General features: G+C 45.2%; 1 protein-coding gene across 2 annotated transcripts in view; it reads left to right on the top strand.

Moving 5' to 3' along the window:
* LOC106586306 (transmembrane protein 163) overlaps positions 1 to 21,141 on the top strand; it is a 110,539-nt gene that overhangs the window by 82,480 nt on the left and 6,918 nt on the right. For both annotated transcript variants that reach the window (XM_014173457.2, XM_014173458.2), the window contains exons 3-5: positions 14,049 to 14,092; positions 14,777 to 14,868; positions 15,771 to 15,867. In XM_014173457.2, the coding sequence (XP_014028932.1) occupies positions 14,049 to 14,092; positions 14,777 to 14,868; positions 15,771 to 15,867 (233 nt within the window). The remainder of the gene's footprint in view (positions 1 to 14,048; positions 14,093 to 14,776; positions 14,869 to 15,770; positions 15,868 to 21,141) is intronic.

The following is a 21,141-nucleotide window of genomic DNA, read 5'->3' on the forward strand; positions in this document are numbered from 1 at the left end:
TGAGGGAAATAAGTATTTGATCCCCTCTCAATCAGAAAGATTTCTGGATCCCAGGTGTCTTTTATACAGGTAACGAGCTGAGGTTAGGAGCACACTCTTAAAGGGAGTGCTCCTAATCTCAGCTTGTTACCTGTATAAAAGACACCTGTCCACAGAAGCAATCAATCAATCAGATTCCAAACTCTCCACCATGGCCAAGACCAAAGAGGATGTCAGGGACAAGATTGTAGACCTACACAAGGCTGGAATGGGCTACAAGACCATCGCCAAGCAGCTTGGTGAGAAGGTGACAACAGTTGGTGCGATTATTCGCAGATGGAAGAAACACAAAAGAACTGTCAATCTCCCTCGGCCTGGGGCTCCATGCAAGATCTCACCTCGTGGAGTTGCAATGATCATGAGAACGGTGAGGAATCAGCCCAGAACTACACAGGAGGATCTTGTCAATGATCTCAAGGTAGCTGGGACCATAGTCACCAAGAAAACAATTGGTAACACACTACGCCGTGAAGGACTGAAATCCTGCAGCACCCGCAAGGTCCCCCTGCTCAAAAAAGCACATATACATGCCCGTCTGAAGTTTGCCAATGAACATCTGAATGATTCAGAGGACAACTGGGTGAAAGTGTTGTGGTCAGATGAGACCAAAATGGAGCTCTTGGCATCAACTCAACTCGCCGTGTTTGGAGGAGGAGGAATGCTGCCTATGACCCCAAGAATACCATCCCAACCGTCAAACATGGAGGTGGAAACATTATGCTTTGGGGGTGTTTTTCTGCTAAGGGGACAGGACAACTTCACCGCATCAAAGGGACGATGGACAGGGCCATGTACTGTCAAATCTTGGGTGAGAACCTCCTTCCCTCAGCCAGGGCATTGAAAATGGGTCGTGGATGGGTATTCCAGCATGACAATGACCCAAAACACACGGCCAAGGCAACAAAGGAGTGGCTCAAGAAGAAGCACATCAAGGTCCTGGAGTGACCTAGCCAGTCGCCAGACCTTAATCCCATAGAAAATCTGTGGAGGGAGCTGAAGGTTTGAGTTGCCAAACGTTAGCCTCGAAACCTTAATGACGTGGAGAAGATCTGCAAAGAGGAGTGGGACAAAATCCCTCCTGAGATGTGTGCAAACCTGGTGGCCAACTACAAGAAACGTCTGACCTCTGTGATTGCCAAAACAAGGGTTTTGCCACCAAGTACTAAGTCATGTTCTGCAGAGGGGTCAAATACTTATTTCCGTCATTAAAATGCAAATCATTTTATAACATTTTTGACATGCGTTTTTCAGGATTTTTTGTTTTGTTTTTCTGTCTCTCACTGTTCAAATAAACCTACCATTAAAATTATAGACTGATCATTTCTTTGTCAGTGGGCAAACGTACAAATCAGCAGGGGATCACATACTTTTTTCGCTCACTGTAGATTTTTCAAAGTAGCCACCCTTTGCCTTGATGACAGCTTTGCACACTCATGGCATTCTCTCAGCCATGCTTTTCCAACAGTCTTGAAGGAATTCCCACATATGCTGAGAGCATGTTGGCTGCTTTTCCTTCACTCTGTGGTCCAACTCATCCCAAACCATCTCAATTGGGTTGAGGTTAGGTGATTGTTGAGGCCAGGTCATCTGATGCAGCACTCCATCACTCTCCTTCTTGGTCAAATAGCCCTTACACAGCCTGGAGGTGTGTTTTGGGTCATTGTCCGGTTGAAATATAAATTATAGTCCCACGAAGTGCAAACCAGATGGGATGGTATATCGCTGCAGAATGCTGGGGTAGCCATGCTGGTTAAGTGTGCCTTGAATTCTAAATAAATCACTGACAGTCTCACCAGCAAAGCACCCCCACACCATCACACCTCCTCCTCAGTGCTTCATGGTGGGAACCACACATGCAGAGATCATCCGTTCACCTACTCTGCGTCTCATAAACCAAAAATCTCAAATTTGGACTCATCACACCAAAATACAGATTTCCACCGGTCTAATGTCCATTGCTTGTGTTTCTTGGCCCAAGCAAGTCTCTTCTTCTTATTGGTGTCCTTTAGTAGTGGTTTCTTTGCAGAAATTCGACCATGAAGGCCTAATTCATGCAGTCTCCTCTGAACAGTTGATGTTGAGATATGTCTTGTTGAGATATGTCTTTTACTTGAGCTCTGCAATCTGAGGTGCAGTTAATTGCTGATTTCTGAGGCTGGTAACTCTAATCAAATTTCAAATCAAATTTATTTTTATATAGCCCTTCGTACATCAGCTGATATTCTCAAAGTGCTGTACAGAAACCCAGCCTAAAACCCCAAACAGCAAGCAAAGCATGTGAAAGAAGCACGGTGGCTAGGAAAAACTCCCTAGGAAAAACTCCCTAGAAAGGCCAAAAACCTAGGAAGAAACCTAGAGAGGAACCAGGCTATGAGGGGTGGCCAGTCCTCTTCTGGCTGTGCAGGGTGGATATTATAACAGAACATGGTCAAAATGTTAAAATGTTAAAATGTTCATAAATGACCAGCATGGTCAAATAATAATAATCATAGTAGTTGTCGAGGGTGCAACAAGCACGTCCGGTGAACAGGTCAGGGTTCCATAGCCGCAGGCAGAACAGTTGAAACTGGAGCAGCAGCACGGCCAGGTGGACTGGGGACAGCAAGGAGTCATCATACCAGGTAGTCCTGAGGCATGGTCCTAGGGCTCAGGTCCTCCGAGAGAAAGACAGAAAGAGAGAAAGAGAGAATTAGAGAGAGCATATTTAAATACACACAGGACACCGGATAAGACAAGAGAAATACTCCAGATGTAACAGACTGACCCTAGCCCCCGACACATAAACTACTGCAGCATAAATACTGGAGGCTGAGACAGGAGGGATCAGAAGACACTGTGGCCCCATCCGATGATACCCCGGACAGGGCCAAACAGGCAGGATATAACCCCACCCACTTTGCCAAAGCACAGCCCCCACACCACTAGAGGGATGTCTCCAACCACCAACTTACCGTCCTAAGACAAGGCCGAGTATAGCCCACAACGATCTCCGCCATGGCACAACCCAAGGGGGGGGGGCGCCAACCCAGACAGGAAGACCACGTCAGTGACTCAACCCACTCAAGTGACGCACCCCTCCCATGGACGGCATGGAAGAACACCAGTAGGCCAGTGACTCAGCCTCTGTAAAAGGGTTAGAGGCAGAGAATCCCAGTGGAAAGAGGGGAACCGGCAAGGCAGAGACAGCAAGGGCGGTTCGTTGCTCCAGCCTTTCCGTTCACCTTCACACTCCTGGGCCAGACTATACTTAATCATAGGACCTACTGAAGAGATAAGTCTTCAGTAAAGACTTAAAGGTTGAGACTGAGTCTGCGTCTCTCACATTGGTAGGCAGACCATTCCATAAAAATGGAGCTCTATAGGAGAAAGCCCTACCTCCAGCCGTTTGCTTAGAAATTCTAGGGACAATTAGGAGGCCTGCGTCTTGTGACCGTAGCGTACGTGTAGGTATGTACGGCAGGACCAAATCGGAAAGATAGGTAGGAGCAAGCCCATGTAATGCTTTGTAGGTTAGCAGTAAAACCTTGAAATCAGCCCTTGCCTTAACAGGAAGCCAGTGTAGGGAGGCTAACACTGGAGTAATATGATCAAATTTTTTGGTTCTAGTCAGGATTCTAGCAGCCGTATTTAGCACTAACTGAAGTTTATTTAGTGCTTTATCCGGGTAGCCGGAAAGTAGAGCATTGCAGTAGTCCAGCCTAGAAGTAACAAAAGCATGGATTAATTTTTCTGCGTCATTTTTGGACAGAAAATTTCTGATTTTTGCAATGTTACGTAGATGGAAAAAAGCTGTCCTTGAAACAGTCTTGATATGTTCTTCAAAAGAGAGATCAGGGTCCAGAGTAACGCCGAGGTCCTTCACAGTTTTATTTGAGACGACTGTACAACCATCCAGATTAATTGTCAGATTCAACAGAAGATCTCTTTGTTTCTTGGGACCTAGAACAAGCATCTCTGTTTTGTCCGAGTTTAAAAGTAGAAAGTTTGCAGCCATCCACTTCTTTATGTCTGAAACACAGGCTTCTAGCGAGGGCAATTTTGGGGCTTCACCATGTTTCATTGAAATGTACAGCTGTGTGTCGTCCGCATAGCAGTGAAATTTAACATTATGTTTTCGAATGACATCCCCAAGAGGTAAAATATATAGTGAAAACAATAGTGGTCCTAAAACGGAACCTTGAGGAACACCGAAATTTACAATTGATTTGTCAGAGGACAAACCATTCACAGAGACAAACTGATATCTTTCCGACAGATAAGATCTAAACCAGGCCAGAACTTGTCCATGTAGACCAATTTGGGTTTCCAATCTCTCCAAAAGAATGTGGTGATCGATGGTATCAAAAGCGGCACTAAGATCTAGGAGCACGAGGACAGATGCAGAGCCTCGGTCTGACGTCATTAAAAGGTCATTTACCACCTTCACAAGTGCAGTCTCAGTGCTATGATGGGGTCTAAAACCAGACTGAAGCGTTTCGTATACATTGTTTGTCTTCAGGAAGGCAGTCAGTTGCTGTGCAACAGCTTTTTCTAAAATTTTGGAGAGGAATGGAAGATTCGATATAGGCCGATAGTTTTTTATAATTTCTGGATCAAGATTCGGCTTTTTCAAGAGAGGCTTTATTACTGCCACTTTTAGTGAGCTTGGTACACATCCGGTGGATAGAGAGCCGTTTATTATGTTCAACATAGGAGGGCCAAGCACAGGAAGCAGCTCTTTCAGTAGTTTAGTTGGAATAGGGTCCAGTATGCAGCTTGAGGGTTTGGAGGCCATGATTATTTTCATCATTGCGTCAAGAGATATAGTACTAAAACACTTTAGTATCTCCCTTGATCCTAGGTCCTGGCAGAGTTGTGCAGACTCAGGACAATGGAGCTTTGGAGGAATACCCAGATTTAAAGAGGAGTCTGTAATTTGCTTTCTAATGATCATGATCTTTTCCTCAAAGAAGTTCATAAATTTATTACTGCTGAAGTGAAAGCCATCCTCCATTTGCGAAGGCTGCTTTTTAGTTAGCTTTGCGACAGTATCAAAAAGAAATTTCGGATTGTTCTTATTTTCCTCAATTAAGTTGGAAAAATAGGATGATCGAGCAGCAGTAAGGGCTCTTCGATACTGCACGGTACTGTCTTTCCAAGCTAGTCGGAAGACTTCCAGTTTGGTGTGGCGCCATTTCCGTTCCAATTTTCTGGAAGCTTGCTTCAGAGCTCGTGTATTTTCTGTATACCAGGGAGCTAGTTTCTTATGACAGATGTTTTTAGTTTTTAGGGGTGCAACTGCATCTAGGGTATTGCGCAAGGTTAAATTGAGTTCCTCGGTTAGGTGGTTAACTGATTTTTGTCCTCTGACGTCCTTGGGTAGGCAGAGGCAGTCTGGAAGGGCATCAAGGAATCTTTGGGTTGTCTGAGAATTTATAGCACGACTTTTAATGCTCCTTGGTTGGGGTCTGAGCAGATTATTTGTTGCAATTGCAAACGTAATAAAATGGTGGTCCGATAGTCCAGGATTATGAGGAAAAACATTTAGATCCACAACATTTATTCCATGGGACAAAACTAGGTCCAGAGTATGACTGTGGCAGTGAGTAGGTCCAGAGACATGTTGGACAAAACCCACTGAGTCGATGATGGCTCCGAAAGCCTTTTGGAGTGGGTCTGTGGACTTTTCCATGTGAATGTTAAAGTCACCAAAAATTAGAATATTATCTGCTATGACTACAAGATCCGATAGGAATTCAGGGAACTCAGTGAGGAACACTGCATATGGCCCAGGAGGCCTATAAACAGTAGCTATAAAAAGTGAGTGAGTAGGCTGCATAGATTTCATGACTAGAAGCTCAAAAGACGAAAACGTCATTGTTGTTTTTTTTTTGTAAATTGAAATTTGCTATCGTAAATGTTAGCAACACCTCCGCCTTTGCCGGATGCACGGGGGTATGGTCACTAATGTAACCTGGGGGTGAGGCCTCATTTAACACAGTAAATTCATCAGGCTTAAGCCATGTTTCAGTCAGGCCAATCACATCAAGATTATTATCAGTGATTAGTTCATTGACTATAACTGCCTTGGAAGTGAGGGATCTAACATTAAGTAACCCAATTTTGAGATGTGAGGTATCACAATCTCTTTCAATAATGGCAGGAATGGAGGAGGTCTTTATACTAGTGAGATTGCTAGAGCGAACACCGCCATTTTTAATTTTGCCCAACCTAGATCGAGGCACAGACACGGTCTCAATGGGGAAAGCTGAGCTGACTACGCTGACTGTGCTAGTGGCAGACTCCACTAAGCTGGCAGGCTGGCTAACAGCCTGCTGCCTGGCCTGCACCCTATTTCATTGTGGAGCTAGAGGAGTTAGAGCCCTGTCTATGTTCGTAGATAAGATGAGAGCACCCCTCCAGCTAGGATGGAGTCCGTCACTCCTCAACAGGCCAGGCTTGGTCCTGTTTGTGGGTGAGTCCCAGAAAGAGGGCCAATTATCTACAAATTCTATCTTTTGGGAGGGGCAGAAAACAGTTTTCAACCAGCGATTGAGTTGTGAGACTCTGCTGTAGAGCTCATCACTCCCCCTAACTGGGAGGGGGCCAGAGACAATTAATCGATGCCGACACATCTTTCTAGCTGATTTACACGCTGAAGCTATGTTGCGCTTGGTGACCTCTGACTGTTTCATCCTAACATCGTTGGTGCCGACGTGGATAACAATATCTCTATACTCTCTACACTCGCCAGTTTTAGCTTTAGCCAGCACCGTCTTTAGATTAGCCTTAACGTCGGTAGCCCTGCCCCCTGGTAAACAGTGTATGATCGCTGGATGATTAGTTTTAAGTCTAATACTGCGGGTAATGGAGTCGCCAATGACTAGGGTTTTCAATTTGTCAGAGCTAATGGTGGGAGCCGTCGAGCGTCTCAGACCCCACAACGGGAGGAGTAGAGACCAGAGAAGTCTCGGCCTCCGACTCCGACTCGCTTAATGGGGAGAACCGGTTGAAAGTTTCTGTCGGCTGAATAAGCGACACCGGTTGAGCATTCCTACAGCGTTTCCCTCCAGAAGCCATGAGAAAGATGTCCGCTGCGGGGACCGTGCGAGGGGGTTTATACTAACGTTACTATCTGTACTTACTGGTGGCACAGACGCTGTTTCATCCTTTCCTACACTGAAATTACCCTTGCCTAACGATCGCGTCTGAAGCTGGGCTTGCAGCACAGCTATCCTTGCCGTAAGGCGATCGTTCTCCTGTATATTATAAGTACAACGACTGCAATTAGAAGGCATCATGTTAATGTTACTTAGCTTCGGCTGTTTGAAGTCCTGACGAACCATGTCCAGATAAAACCTCCGGGGTGAAAAAGTTGAATGAAAAAAGTTGAGTGAGGGAAAAAGTAAAAATATACGGTAATGAAAAAGTAAAAAACCGTCAGGTATCAAAGTAAGATCGGCAACAAAAACGCACAGCAGCGTAAACAAGTCTGCAAGTTGTGACCGGAAACAGGAAACAGGAAAAACGGTCTCACCTCATAATGAACTTATCCTCTGCAGCAGAGGTAACTCTGAGTCTTCCTTTCCAGTTTCTTCATAGCGCCTGATGGTTTTTGCAACTGCACTTGAAGAAACTTTGAAAGTTCTTGAAATTTTCCACATTGACTGACCTTCTCTTTGTCATTTCTCTTTACTTATTTGAGCTGTTCTTGCCATAATATGGACTTGGTCTTTTACCATCTAAGGCTATATTCTGTATACCACCCCTACCTAATCACAACACAACTGATTGGGTCAAACACATTAAGAAGGAAATAAATTCCACAAATTAACTTAACGAGCCACACCTGTTAATTGAAATGCATTCCAGGTGACTAACTGATGAAGCTGGTTGAGAGAATGCCAAGTGTATGCAAAGCTGTCATCAAGGGAAAGGGTGGTTACTTTGAAGAATTTGCTTAACACCTTTTTTTGGTTACTACATGATTCCATATGTGTTATTTCATAGTTTTGATGTCTTCTACAATGTAGCAAATAGTAAAAATAAAGAAAAATCCTTGAATGAGTAGGTGTGTCCAAACTTTTGACTGGTATTGTATAGATTTTTTGTTTTTTAGGAAACATTGCATATCTAATAGTCAAATCATAGCAGGTGAGCTGGTTCTACTATTTTGGTACATTTCTGATGTTTTGTGGTGGAAAATTGGTGGGTCGAGCATAACATGTTAAAACCAGTCTGAGAAAAATAATTTATGTGTGTTATCTCCATCATATTTGTTCTGAATTCTTCCAATTAAGCTCTTCCTCTGTTGGCTTCTCTCTGCGCCCTCCCACGGCTCAACGTAAATCAGATCAGTCAGATTCTGTAAAGTGGACTCAGTTCTCCACCAGCAAATCATCAGTAGTGCAAATATGCTTTTCAAAGGTGTATAATTGTAATTTTCCAGCTTACTCACTCCAGGGATTTGCAATAAGAGAAAACAAAGCAGTTATTTTCAGTTAGCCAAAATTAAACCGAATTCTGTAAAATGTATGTAGTATATGCAGTCCCACAGGATTTAATATCAACGGCGAGTGTTTTTTAAATGTATTGTCATTTTTGTGCAGTAAGCCTTTGCAGACAGTTAGTGAACAAACAGCCTGGTGGACCTTGAAAAGTGATGCTGTTGTTTGGTGCGGCTATGCTGTGTTTTCACACTCAGCTGGTGTTTTGTGAGAGAATGTGCTGCGATGTCCTTCAGCAGCACACAGCACGATGCGTCTCAGAGCAAGAAGAAAATGAATATACTGATACACTGGAGACCGTTTTTCCTCAAAATATAAACATTTTAACACTTTCCATGTCTATTTTCTTGTTGTGGGTCAATGTTGATACCACTGAGGACTTTCTCCTGTAATGTGTATTTGTGCCATGCTTTAGTCCAGGCGCCTGCACCCCATTTTTCTTGACACAAACTCTCATCATAACAACAGAAGCCTCAGTGGCAGGCAGGCAGCCGAATCCCAGGTGGCACTTCCCTTACTGAAGGATTCGATCGTTTGCATTAAAATCGATGTGGGAGAGGTGCTGCAGACAAAGGGAAGGCTGGGGGAGCCAGTGTGGACTGGTTCCTCCCCTGGTTCTGCAGGGGAGCTGTGGACTGGAGCGGTCCTCTCAGCCAGAGTGGAGCAGCCCAGTGCTGTAGGTCCTGAATTATTAAACACAACATATTGCAGCTGAGCAGCGGGGTAAAGCCATGTCGGATGTGTCTACTTTTCAACTGGGCCGCTGCTCTGAGGCTCTGTGAAGGACAGAGGGGGGTGTTTTGGGAGGAAGCGGAGGACAGAAGGGGGTGATTTGGGAGGAAGGGGAGAGGTCTGAGTGGTCTTGCAGTGGGAGGCTGAAGCTCCTCAGAGGTCTTATTGTATAACCGCCTGCTAATTAAGAAGAAAAGATCCATGAGCCAAGGGCTTTGTTTAAACCAGCTGCTGCTGCACCAAGGATTTAGTTATGTTTATCAACATGAGACAATTAGCTAACGGACCAAGATAAAGGACTAAACCATAGCTAACCTCTCTCAACAACACTGTTCTCACATGCAGACATGCACTAGTACACACACACACACACACACACACACACACACACACACACACACACACACACACACACACACACACACACACACACACACACACACACACACACACACACACATACACATACACATACACACACAAACACACCCTGCAGTGATCTGCCAGTGATTTCTAGAGCATCCAATTTCCACGAAGGTTTGAAAGTCTGCCTCTGAAGAAGATGATTGTCTGTTTCTCCTTCTTATTATTTCAAAGGACAGGTAACGCACTGAGTTTTCCTGGAATCAGAATTGCACTAGCTGTGGTGAAGCTTGTTACATTCTGAGTGGCATAACTCTAATATCCAGTCTCCTTTGAACGTTTTCTCTTAGTCACTAAGAGGACTGGCTTCAAATTCCTTGAATTTCCATAGTGAATCAATAGCAACCTATGGACCATTTAAACTAGATTAAAGTGATGTAGGATGTCATCAGTGAGATACAGTGTAATAGGACTATACTATAGTAATCAGCCTCAGAGCATCATCATTAGTCTGACTGATGGAATAACCATGCTAGCTAACAGTCTCTGCATGGCAAAGTGAATGAATTCATGGAAGCAGTGCTCGTGTAGCCATTGAAAGTCACCTCACAAAACATATTACTGTTGCATTCTCAAGCTCAGCCTCTCTCTCTCTTTCTCTCTCTGCCTTTTCTACACTCAGATGGGGTTTTATGTTTTTGGTATCTGACAACACTGCATCCATCTAAGATAAGAGATGCTATATGATTGCAGATGACCCTCCCCAATTCATTTGGATTCTCCCAAGATTATTGACTACACCCCGGAATCTGGGTCTCGCCGCTAAGAAGAGGGAAGAGGGACATAGTTACATTTCTCGTTAGCCGCAAATGATTCCTGCGAGTCTGTCAGAGCTATTTGTCATAGCAGGGTGAATGATGGTTTTTTTTAATGAAGAGGAGTGGAGTTGGGGTTTAAAGGGGCGTGAATCACAGTTCATGGCGAGGTGTGATGCTTGTCCCCTGGGACAAGGCTGACAGCAATTTATTTTGTTCTAGTAGATTTTGTATTGATCCTCTGAAGGGATTTAGCCAGAATCTGGGGTTCATTTAAAGTACTAGGACTGGGTTCCAAACCGAAACACTCTCTAGAAAGCAGAGCACTGTACATTTTTTTATATATATTTTGTATTTATTTATTGAACCTTCATTTAACTAGGCAATTTAGTTAATTAAGAACAAAATCTTATTTACAATGACGGCCTACACCGGCCAAACCCAAACGCTGGGCCAATTGTGCGCCGCCATATGGGACTCCCAGTCACGGCCTGTTGTGATACAGCCTGGAATCGAACCAGGGTCTGTAGTGACGCCTCTAGCACTGAGATGAAGTGCCTTAGACCCTGTGGTTGGGCCATTTGGGAGCCCAACCAGCTCCTAATAGGAGGAGCATGGTTATCTTTCCTCCAAGAAAGAAAGAGGATAGCTACACACTATATTGCTCAGATACAATACATTTGACAGCAAGCTGCCTTTATGAGGGTATCTTTCTACCAAGCTACTTTCTTTCACCTCTACAGCTCCTCTTCCTGCTTTAATGTCTTGAAGTAAGAAGTGGGGACTGATGTGAGATCAGTTGCTGTAGTGTAGTGTAGCATCTTGCGACCCTGGGCTCAGCAGTGCCACTCCTGCCAACTAAACGACTCTGCTTTGGTTTGGCGTTCACCCAGTCACCCAGATTTCTAGTTATGGCACATTACTGTATGTGTGTCTGACATGTTGAGAAATGAGGTAGAAAAATGAGATGTGTTTAGTTGCCACTGAGAGCTCCGCTGCTATTTGTCTTACTTATGGAAATACCCAGTCTCACTTTTATGATCAGTGTTGAAGATAGAGGAGAATACGAGATAAGGCTGTCTGTGAGTTAGAGAGGGGACAGTTGATGCTGAGGAGATGGAGAAGAAAGGGACATTAAGGTGAGGGGTCACAGTCCAATTAAACTTAGCCCTGTGAAAATACTGTCGTTACAAGATTCATCGAACAGAACAAAAAAGCAAACGAGATGCAAAACCCTGTATACACTACATCATATTCTGTTTTCCACAGAATATTATTTACTGTATTGCGTGTAAGAGTAGTTCATTAGATGTGAATATGTCAATTCTCAAGCCAACAACGGAAGCATCCTATATCTTCAATAACAACATCTTCATCTGTATCTGTATACTATCTATGTTCTCCCCAGCTAAAGTGCTGCTTGTCAGGCATGGTTGGCTCCCTGATAAATGTGTGTTATCAGCCGAGTGCTGAGTGCTCCTCCATGCGCCTCCTTTCATAAATCACAAAGAGACCTTCTACACCAAAGCTTTGCAGCACTGCCGTCTCTCTTTGTTTTGACACGGAACGGGTACATTTTCTGACACGCCAATCGCCTCTGAAAGCCAAGCTGGGTAAACGAATCACTAGCATTAATACCAGCAACAGAGATCTATCTATCTTATGTTTTCATGAGTCTGTCAAGCGAGACTTTTTTTGCCTTTTATCCAGCTCAAGTTTTTGCTTATCTTTGACTCCTTGGCTGGATAAAAGGCTACACTTATTAGCGTGATTCAATACCTTTTCGCCCCATCGCCCAACACACTAGCCCCATCCCTCCCTCTCCTCCCCTCCCTCACCCATGGTCATTGCTCTTGAATGTAGACAGTCACATTTCCAGGCTTACCCTGGTCCCTGACCCATTTCACCAGCATGGAAGCCTCTCTTGTCTCTATATCCCTGTTGCCCCTCCTCATTACCCCACACAGTGTCTTCTCTGTGGAAATGAATGCATGGATTACTGATCCCACTTTGTGCTGAAACAAATATACAATTGCTGTTGTTATAGGCTAACTGCTGTGCTGGTCAGTGCCAAGGCTAATGATAAGCATCACTGTAGTGACCTGCTGTATTGCTTGTCTTGTTCTGGGTTCTGTATCACTCTGAGTGAGTGCATTTATGTATGTGGCTGCATGGTTCAGTGCCAATAGTAGTGAGTCTGTCTGTTAGTGTGGGTGCTGTGCTTGCAGGGCAGACTAACATTCTGGGCACTATGTAGGGAATAGGGTGCCATTTGGGATGCAGCCCTGGCCTGGGAGAAGAGAGTGCGGAGCTTTGGCAGCCCTTGGCAGGCTGTGTTGGCTGGCGTCCTGGTGCCTTGATCCAGCCTCCAGACGGCTTGGGAAGAGAACAACCTAAGGGCTCCCTGTACAGGACTGGATGCTGACAGTACGGCCAGCAGATCCACTCATCCTGCTTCACGCTGTACTGCTGCCGCAGCTAGCAGACCAGCTGTCACCAGGAGTGAGCCTGTTTGTTCCTCTCTCTCACTTGACTGTTGGACTGTCAGACTGTCCCGCAGATCCCTTTTTTGTTTGTGTTATTTGCATCGACCCGGCCTACGGTGTTGACTGACGGGATAAGAGGAAGTTGGTAGTTCTAATGTGGTGCCAGTCTGCCAGAGCATCTTAGCATCACGCGTCATGGGTCTGTCTGTCACCATGGTCCCCTACGCCACAGACCCTTTTTAAGCCTTTTAAGACCTAGACCAGAGAGGTCACATCATAGTCTCCATGGCAGCCATTGATTGGTGGATCAAAGATAGAGAGACTGAGATAAAAGCCCTGTTGAAACTCTCCTCCAGCTCAGCTCGCACTCAGATTGCCCGTCTCCATGGTGATCTGCCTAGCGACAGGGCGCCCCGTGGGACTGTTACCGCCCTGAAAACGAACACATCACAGAGGAAACTTAAAAGCCCCCAGCTTCACAAGGACAGAATGAACAGAAACGGATGGAGAGAATATGGAGAATTTGGGCCAGAATCAGATGACTCAAGCTTGCTATTATAACCATTAAGTGCCTGATGAGTCAAATGCTACGAATGTATAAGATGCTTTAATGGATAATCTTCTGTTACATTCTCAACTCTAACAATCCAGTATTGAGGAGAAATCAAATGGAACGTGTTAACAGATCTTTATCCTCTATGCCTTACAAACCTTCCCCGTGTAGGATTATAGCTGTTTAAATCCATACCATTTTTCCTCAAAGATTATTACAGTATAGTGCTAATCTCTGAATAATTCTCCTCCAATTCAAGCTACTCTTTAAGGTGTGCTGATAAAATGAATCATGTACAAACAGAATAGGTTATCAGTGTTTTGATCTTTGAACCTGGAAAATCGTAAACTATTACATAACAAAAAGGATTTGTGTGTGTCTGTGTTTGTCCGTGTGTACGTGTGTTTGTCTGTGTTTGAAAGAGCAATATTTACATGGATGTTGCTGTTATCATTACTTTTGTTGTTAGAATCCTTTGTATTTTGTTCCTCAGGTATTAATTTATTCTCTCTCTCTCTCTCTCTCTCTCTCTCTCTCTCTCTCTCTCTCTCTCTCTCTCTCTCTTTCTCTCTAGCTGTTTCATTCATGAGACACAGCGCATCAGCATTTGGATTTGCAGTGAGTTCCATTTATACTTATTAATTAGTCATAAAGTCATGGTGTTAATTTATTAACTCTGGTTGGGATCAGATTCAAGTTGTCTGCCTTTGTTTCCTTGGTAACAGCCAGGGAAGCATGAGAGCACATCAGAACACTGTGTGATAACAGAAATATCCCCACAGATACTGTGGGAAGCTCTAGAATGCTATAAAAGAAGGTATCATGTCATGTCAGGGAAACGAGGACAGGTTACTAGAGAGTCAGCATATTAGACATGGATGATAATGAACCAATGAGGAGCTGTTAAGGCCATGTCTATAGAGGGGTCATAATAGTTTGTAGGCCAAACCGTTCGGACACTCTGGACAATTTTGTGAGAAGACCGATTTTCTGCTTGTCTCATGGTCTGACATACACCGCTCTAGCTCTGTCACTTTTCACCACAGGTGGGGAAGTGCGACATCGGCGGATGGGGTTATTTGAGGCAGATATCTCTATTTTAAATTGACAGACTTGAATGTTGATTTTTATCCTACTGTTCAGTAACCAGTGTAGTCGGTTAGTAGAGCATATGGAGTTTAAGTAGGGGGGAATGGGAGGTGGGACTAGAGTTGAGTGTTTTCCTGCATGTACTGTACTATATACTTTGTTATTTGATGTATCCCCACTGGAGGCCTAATAGCAGATTGTCTGTCTATGCAGTTTGACGCCACGTTGGACGTGCTATCTTCAATTATCGTGCTGTGGCGCTATAGCAATGCCGCAGCTGTCCACTCCGCCCATAGGGAGTACATGTGAGTAAAATGGGCACAAAATTCATATTAATCTCATTGAACATACAGGTTGCATGGTGTCCCCTATTAGAACATCCCATGTACACCACCATAACAACAGTTCTCTCTCCCCTAGTAGCCTACTGGGTTATTATCTTCAGAAACCTGCCTTGTACATTCCCTTTGGCTTGAATCTATATCAGTGTGTCTCATACGTTACATTATTGAGCTGTTGAGACATTAAATGTATTTTTAGTCCAGGCAGCCACATCCAGGTACAGTATATCTCTCAGTGTACAATGATACAGTACATCTTCCACAGTAATACAGGGGTTCGTCCTAGTTTACATCTTGTTCCTGGTTGACGGCCTTGTTCTGGCATGTCACAGCTACTTCCTCAGCACTGCAGGCGCTACAATGATAAAGGACAATGCCGCCCATCTACCATCCATCTTATGCCCGCCTGCTGTGGGGGGGGATGGAGGTGGAGGGAGGGAGGGATGGATGGATGGATGGAGACATTCTCATTCCTCCTTTGCGGAAGTGTCAAAATGAGAGATAAATGGGGAAGAAATGGCAGAGGAAGCAAACATCTTTCTCTGGCGCCAAAGTACTGAGCTGTGAAGCTGCTACTGTAACCGTAGCCAGGAACCCAGAGAACAGACGCTTTTCACTTTTATTTAATTGGAACAGATCTCCCCTGCCTCTCTATGCCTGATTACACCTGTGTTAAAGTAGCATTCACAAACAGTTATGGCTCCCTGGAGAACCAATACATCTATTTAAGTGTACCACGGTGAGGTGCAGCAAAAAAAACGTAAACATTTATTTAAAAATATGTTTTTGTGAATATTTTTGCTTCCAATTTTACTGGAGGATGACAATGGAAGAAGCCCTAAGACTTGATTTCTGTCTGTCCACAGAGCGTGCGTGGTCCTTGGGGTGGTCTTCATCTTGTCCTCCCTGTGTATTCTAGGAAAAGCAATCCATGACCTGGCCACCAAGCTGCTTCCAGAAGTGGTGAGAGACCCCCCCTCACACACACAGATGTGCACGCAAGCACACACACACTAACACACACACACACACAGAATCATAGGGCGATATATAACCGGTATTTTCAGAAGCTTTTCTCAGTCTTCACCGTGTTTTATACTGTATGTACTGGCAGGTGGCTTTTTATAGCCCCAGTTTGTGCCTGTGACGTCAAAGAACTCTGCCTGTTCCTCTGTCTCTCTCTGTTTCACCTGCCCATGTGATGGAGTGCAAGAGCTGCTGAAGTTAAGGCGAGGAAACGGAAGCAGAGAAAATAGTGACTAGTTTATGACAGTAATCCCGGAATAGTCTCATTTCGCTGTTGCCAGGCAATGCAACCTTTCCTACACCTCTGTAGATTGATGCTGCAGTAAACATCCAAAACATCAACAGGACGAGTTACCGAATCAAAACAACTGTTCAGAGATTTCCATTCTAGGTAGACAACTAGATACACTATGCACTTGCAGCTATGAGAGCAGAAATAGCACTTTTTCAGACTTGGCCATTTCTTACAATTTTTTTATTTACATATTAAGTCCACAATTTGCACATGGATATCTGTTTGAACCAGCAGCCCTGCTATGTTAATCAAGCCAGTGAGTCTTATGCTCAGGAGGATATGTCAGTCCGGGGAGGGCCCATTATCACTCGCTCTTCTTCTGGCGCATGCAAGCACAATCTAAAAATATCTGCAGTATTTCATCTCTCTCTCTCTCTCTCTCTCTCTCTCTCTCTCTCTCTCTCTCTCTCTAACCTCCAAACAAGCTTCAACGCCATACAACACTCCTTCTGTGGCCTCCAACTGCTCTTAAATAATAGTAAAACGAAATGCATGCTCTTCAACCGATCGCTACCCGCCCGACTAGCATCTCTACTCTGGACGGTTCTGACTTAAAATATGTGGACAACTATAAATACCTAGGTGTCTGGCTAGACTGTAAACTCTCCTTCCAGACTCACATTAAGCATCTCCAATCCAAAATTAAATCTAGAATTGCCTTCCTATTTCGCAACAAAGCCTCCTTCACTCATGCTGCCAAACATACCCTCGTAAAACTGACTATCCTACCAATCCTTGACTTTGGCGATGTCAATTACAAAATAGCCTCCAACACTCTACTCAACAAACTGGATGCAGTCTATCACAGTGCCATCCGTTTTGTCACCAAAGCCCAATATACTACCCACCACTGCGACCTGTATGCTCTCGTTGGCTGGTCCTCGCTATATATTCGTCGCCAAACCCACTGGCTCCAGATCATCCTTAAGTCTTTGCTAGGTAAAGCTCCGCCTTATCTCAGCTCACTGGCCACCATAGCAACACCCACCCGTAGCACACGCTCCAGCAGGTATATTTCACTGGTCATCCCCAAAGGCAACACCTCCTTTTGCCGCCTTTCCTTCCAGTTCTCTGCTGTCAATGACTGGAACGAATTGCAAAAATCACTGAAGTTGGAGACTCTTATCTCCCTCACTAACTTTAAGCGTCAGCTGTCAGAGCAGCTTACTGATCGCTGCAGCTGTACACAGCCCATCTGTAAATAGCCCATTTAACCAACTACCTACCTCATCCCCATATTTGTTTTTTTGCTCTTTTGCACACCAGTATTTCTACTTGCACATCCTCATCTGCACATATATCACTCCAGTGTCAGTTGCTAAATTGTAATTACTTCGCCACTATTGGCCGATTTATTGCCTTACCTCCTTACTTAATTTGCACACACTGTATACAGATTCTTCTATTGTGTTATTGACTGTATGTTTGTTAATCCCATGTGTAACTCTGTGTTGTTTTTGTCACACTGCTTTGCTTTATCTTGGCCAGGTCGCAGTTGTAAATGACAACTTGTTCTCAACTGACCTAACTGGTTAAATAAAGGTGAAATAAAATTTCAATCAATCAAAAAATAGATAATAAACAAAATTGAAACAAACAATAAAGAATGAAGAGTAAACATTACACTCACAATGTTCCAAAGGAATAGAGACATTTCAAATGTCATATTATGGCTATATACATTGTTGTAACGATGTGCAAATAGTACAAAAGGGAAAATAATTAAACATAAATATGGGTTGTATTTACAATGGTGTTTGTTTTTCACTGGTTGCCGTTTTCTTGTGGCAACAGTTCACAAATCTTGCTGCTGTGATGGCACACTGGTATTTCACCCAATAGATATGGGAATTTATAAAAATTGGCAGGATGTTAGGAAGTGCAACTCAGTTTCCACCTAATTTTGTGGGCAGTGTGCAGATAGCCTATCTTCTCTTGAGAGCCAGGTTTGCCTATGGCGTCCTTTCTCAATAGCAAGGCTATGCTCACTGAGTCTGCACATAGTCAAAGATATCCTTCATTTTGGGCCAGTCACAGTGGTCAGGTATTCTGCCACTGTGTACTCTGTTTAGGGCCAAATCGCATTCTAGTTTGCTCTGGTTTTTTGTTAAGGCTTTCCAATGTGTCAAGTAATTATATGTGTTCTCATGATTTGGTTGGGTCTAATTGTGTTGCTGTCCTGGGGCTCTGCGGGGTCTGTTTGTGTTTGTGAACAGAGCCCCAGGACTAGCTTGCTTAGGGGACTCTTCTCCAGGTTTATCTCTCTGTAGGTGATTGCTTTGTTTTGGAAGGTTTGGGAATCGCTTCTTTTTAGGTGGTTGAAGAATTTGACATCTCTTTTCTGGATTTGGATTATTAGCGGGTATAACAGTTGTCGTCTGGAATGGAGGACCAAAACGCAGCGGGTTGTATACTCATCTTTTTTTAATAGGAGAAAGAAGGAAAACCAAACCAACACGTATACAAAAATCACAAAAAATGATGAACGACGAAATACAGTCTTGTCAGGCATAGACAGCTAAACAAGTACAACCTCCCACAAATCACAAACACACCCTAATATATAGGACTCTCAATCAAAGGCAACTAGACAACCCCTGCCTCCAATTGAGAGTCCACACCCCAATTAACTAAACATAGAAACAGACTAACTAGAAAGAACATAGAAATAGACTAACATAGAGCAGTGACCAAAAAGAAACGGAAAAAATTAATCAAACACCCTACTACATAAACTATCACCCCGAAACACATAAACAAAATACCCTCTGCCACGTCCTGACCAAACTACAATAACAAATAACCCTTATACTGGTCAGGACGTGACAGTACCCCCCCCCCAAAGGTGCAGACCCCGGATGCACCTCATAAATAAAAAAATAAAAAAAACAACAACAACAACAAAAAATCCCCCTAAACTAAAGGGAGGGAAGGGAGGGTGGCTGCCGTCACCGACGGCACTTGTGCTACACCCCCCCTCCCCAACCCACCTATACAGGAGGTGGTTCAGGCTCCGGCCTACTGTCCTCCAGAATGCAGACAAACTTGTTTAGTTTCGGGCCGTAGGCAGACTCCCATTGTTCCGGATCGTAGGCAGACCTCTTCCGTTCCACACTGTAGGCAGACTTATTCGATATACAGTTAATCATATCTAGTTCCGGATCGTCAGACTTACTCAGTTCCGGGTTGCTGATAGACTCCCTTGGTTCTGGGTCATAGGCAGACTCACCCGGTTCTGGGTCACAGGCAGACCCCTTCGGTTCTGGGTCGCAGGCAGACTCCCTCGGTTCCGGGTCGCAGGCAGACTCCCTCGGTTCCGGGTCGCAGGCAGACTCCCTCGGTTCCGGGTCGCAGGCAGACTCCCTCGGTTCCTGATCACAGGCAGTCTCCATCTGTTCCAGACTAGACACTGTTGCCGGATACTCTGGACTGCACACTGGTGCCGGATACTCTGGACTGCACACTGTTGCCGGATACTCTGGACTGCACACTGTTGCCAGATACTCTGGACTGCACACTGTTGCCGGATACTCTGGACTGCACACTGTTGCCAGATACTCTGGACTGCACACTGTTGCCGGATACTCTGGACTGCACACTGTTGCCGGATACTCTGGACTGCACACTGTTGCCGGATACTCTGGACTGCACACTGTTGCCGGATACTCTGGACTGCACACTGTTGCCGGATACTCTGGACTGCACACTGTTGCCGGATACTCTGGACTGCACACTGTTGCCGGATACTCTGGACTGCACACTGTTGCCGGATACTCTGGACTGCACACTGTTGCCGGATACTCTGGACTGCACACTGTTGCCGGATACTCTGGACTGCACACTGTTGCCGGATACTCTGGACTGCACACTGTTGCCGGATACTCTGGACTGCACACTGTTGCCGGATACTCTGGACTGCACACTATTGCCGAACTCTCGAGGCTGGGCTGACGCACTGGAAGCCTGATGCGTGGTACTGGTACTGGATGTGCCAGTCTGGGGACACGCACCTCAGGGCTAGTGCGGGGAGCGGGAACAGGACGAGTCGGACTGGGCTAACGCACTGGAAGCCTGATGCGTGGTGCTGGTACTGGAGGTATCAGCCTGGGAACACGCACCTCAGGGCTAGTGCGGGGAGCGGAAACAGGCTGAGTCGGACTGGGTTGACGCACTAGAAGCCTAATGCGTGGTGCTGGTACTGGAGGTATCAGCCTGGGAACACGCACCTCAGGGCTAGTGCAGGGAGCGGGAACAGGCCGAGTCGGACTGGGTTGACGCACTAGAAGCCTGATGCGTGATGCTGGTACTGGAGGTCTCAGCCTGGGAACACACCTCAGGGCTAGTGCGGGGAGCGGGAACAGGACGAGTCGGACTGGGCTGACGCACTGTACCGTAGAGGCGTACTGGCGGTCTCAAGCGCAAAACTGGCATCGCTCTTACTGGCTGGATTCCCACTTCCCCCTGGCAAATGCGGGGCGCTGGTATTGCGCATACCGGCCTAAAAATACTTGGCCTCGCCACAGTACCCATTACCCCGAAGCATGGGACTTGTCCATTCACTGGTTGCCCAGAAAAGGTACGGGGATTTGGCCTGGGGCTCAATCCTCGCCCAGCCAAACTACCCATGTGCCCCCCCAAAAAAATTATTGAGGCTGCCTCTCGGGCTTAAACGCCAGTCGTGTTCCCGGGTAGCGTTCCCGGTCCTCACCAGACTTCTTCCATGGCCCTCTCCGGCCAGAATCTGCTCCCATGTCCATTTCTCCCGCCAGTCCATATCGAATTCCCCTTGCTCCTTACTCCGCTGCTTGATCCATTTGTGGTGGGAGGTTCTGTAACGGTTGTCGGCTGGAATGGAGGACCAAAACGCAGCGGGTTGTATACGAGAAAGAAGGAAAACCAAACCAACACGTATACAA

This window comes from Salmo salar, chromosome ssa25 (assembly GCF_905237065.1).
Source record: "Salmo salar chromosome ssa25, Ssal_v3.1, whole genome shotgun sequence".
Lineage (NCBI taxonomy): Eukaryota > Metazoa > Chordata > Actinopteri > Salmoniformes > Salmonidae > Salmo > Salmo salar.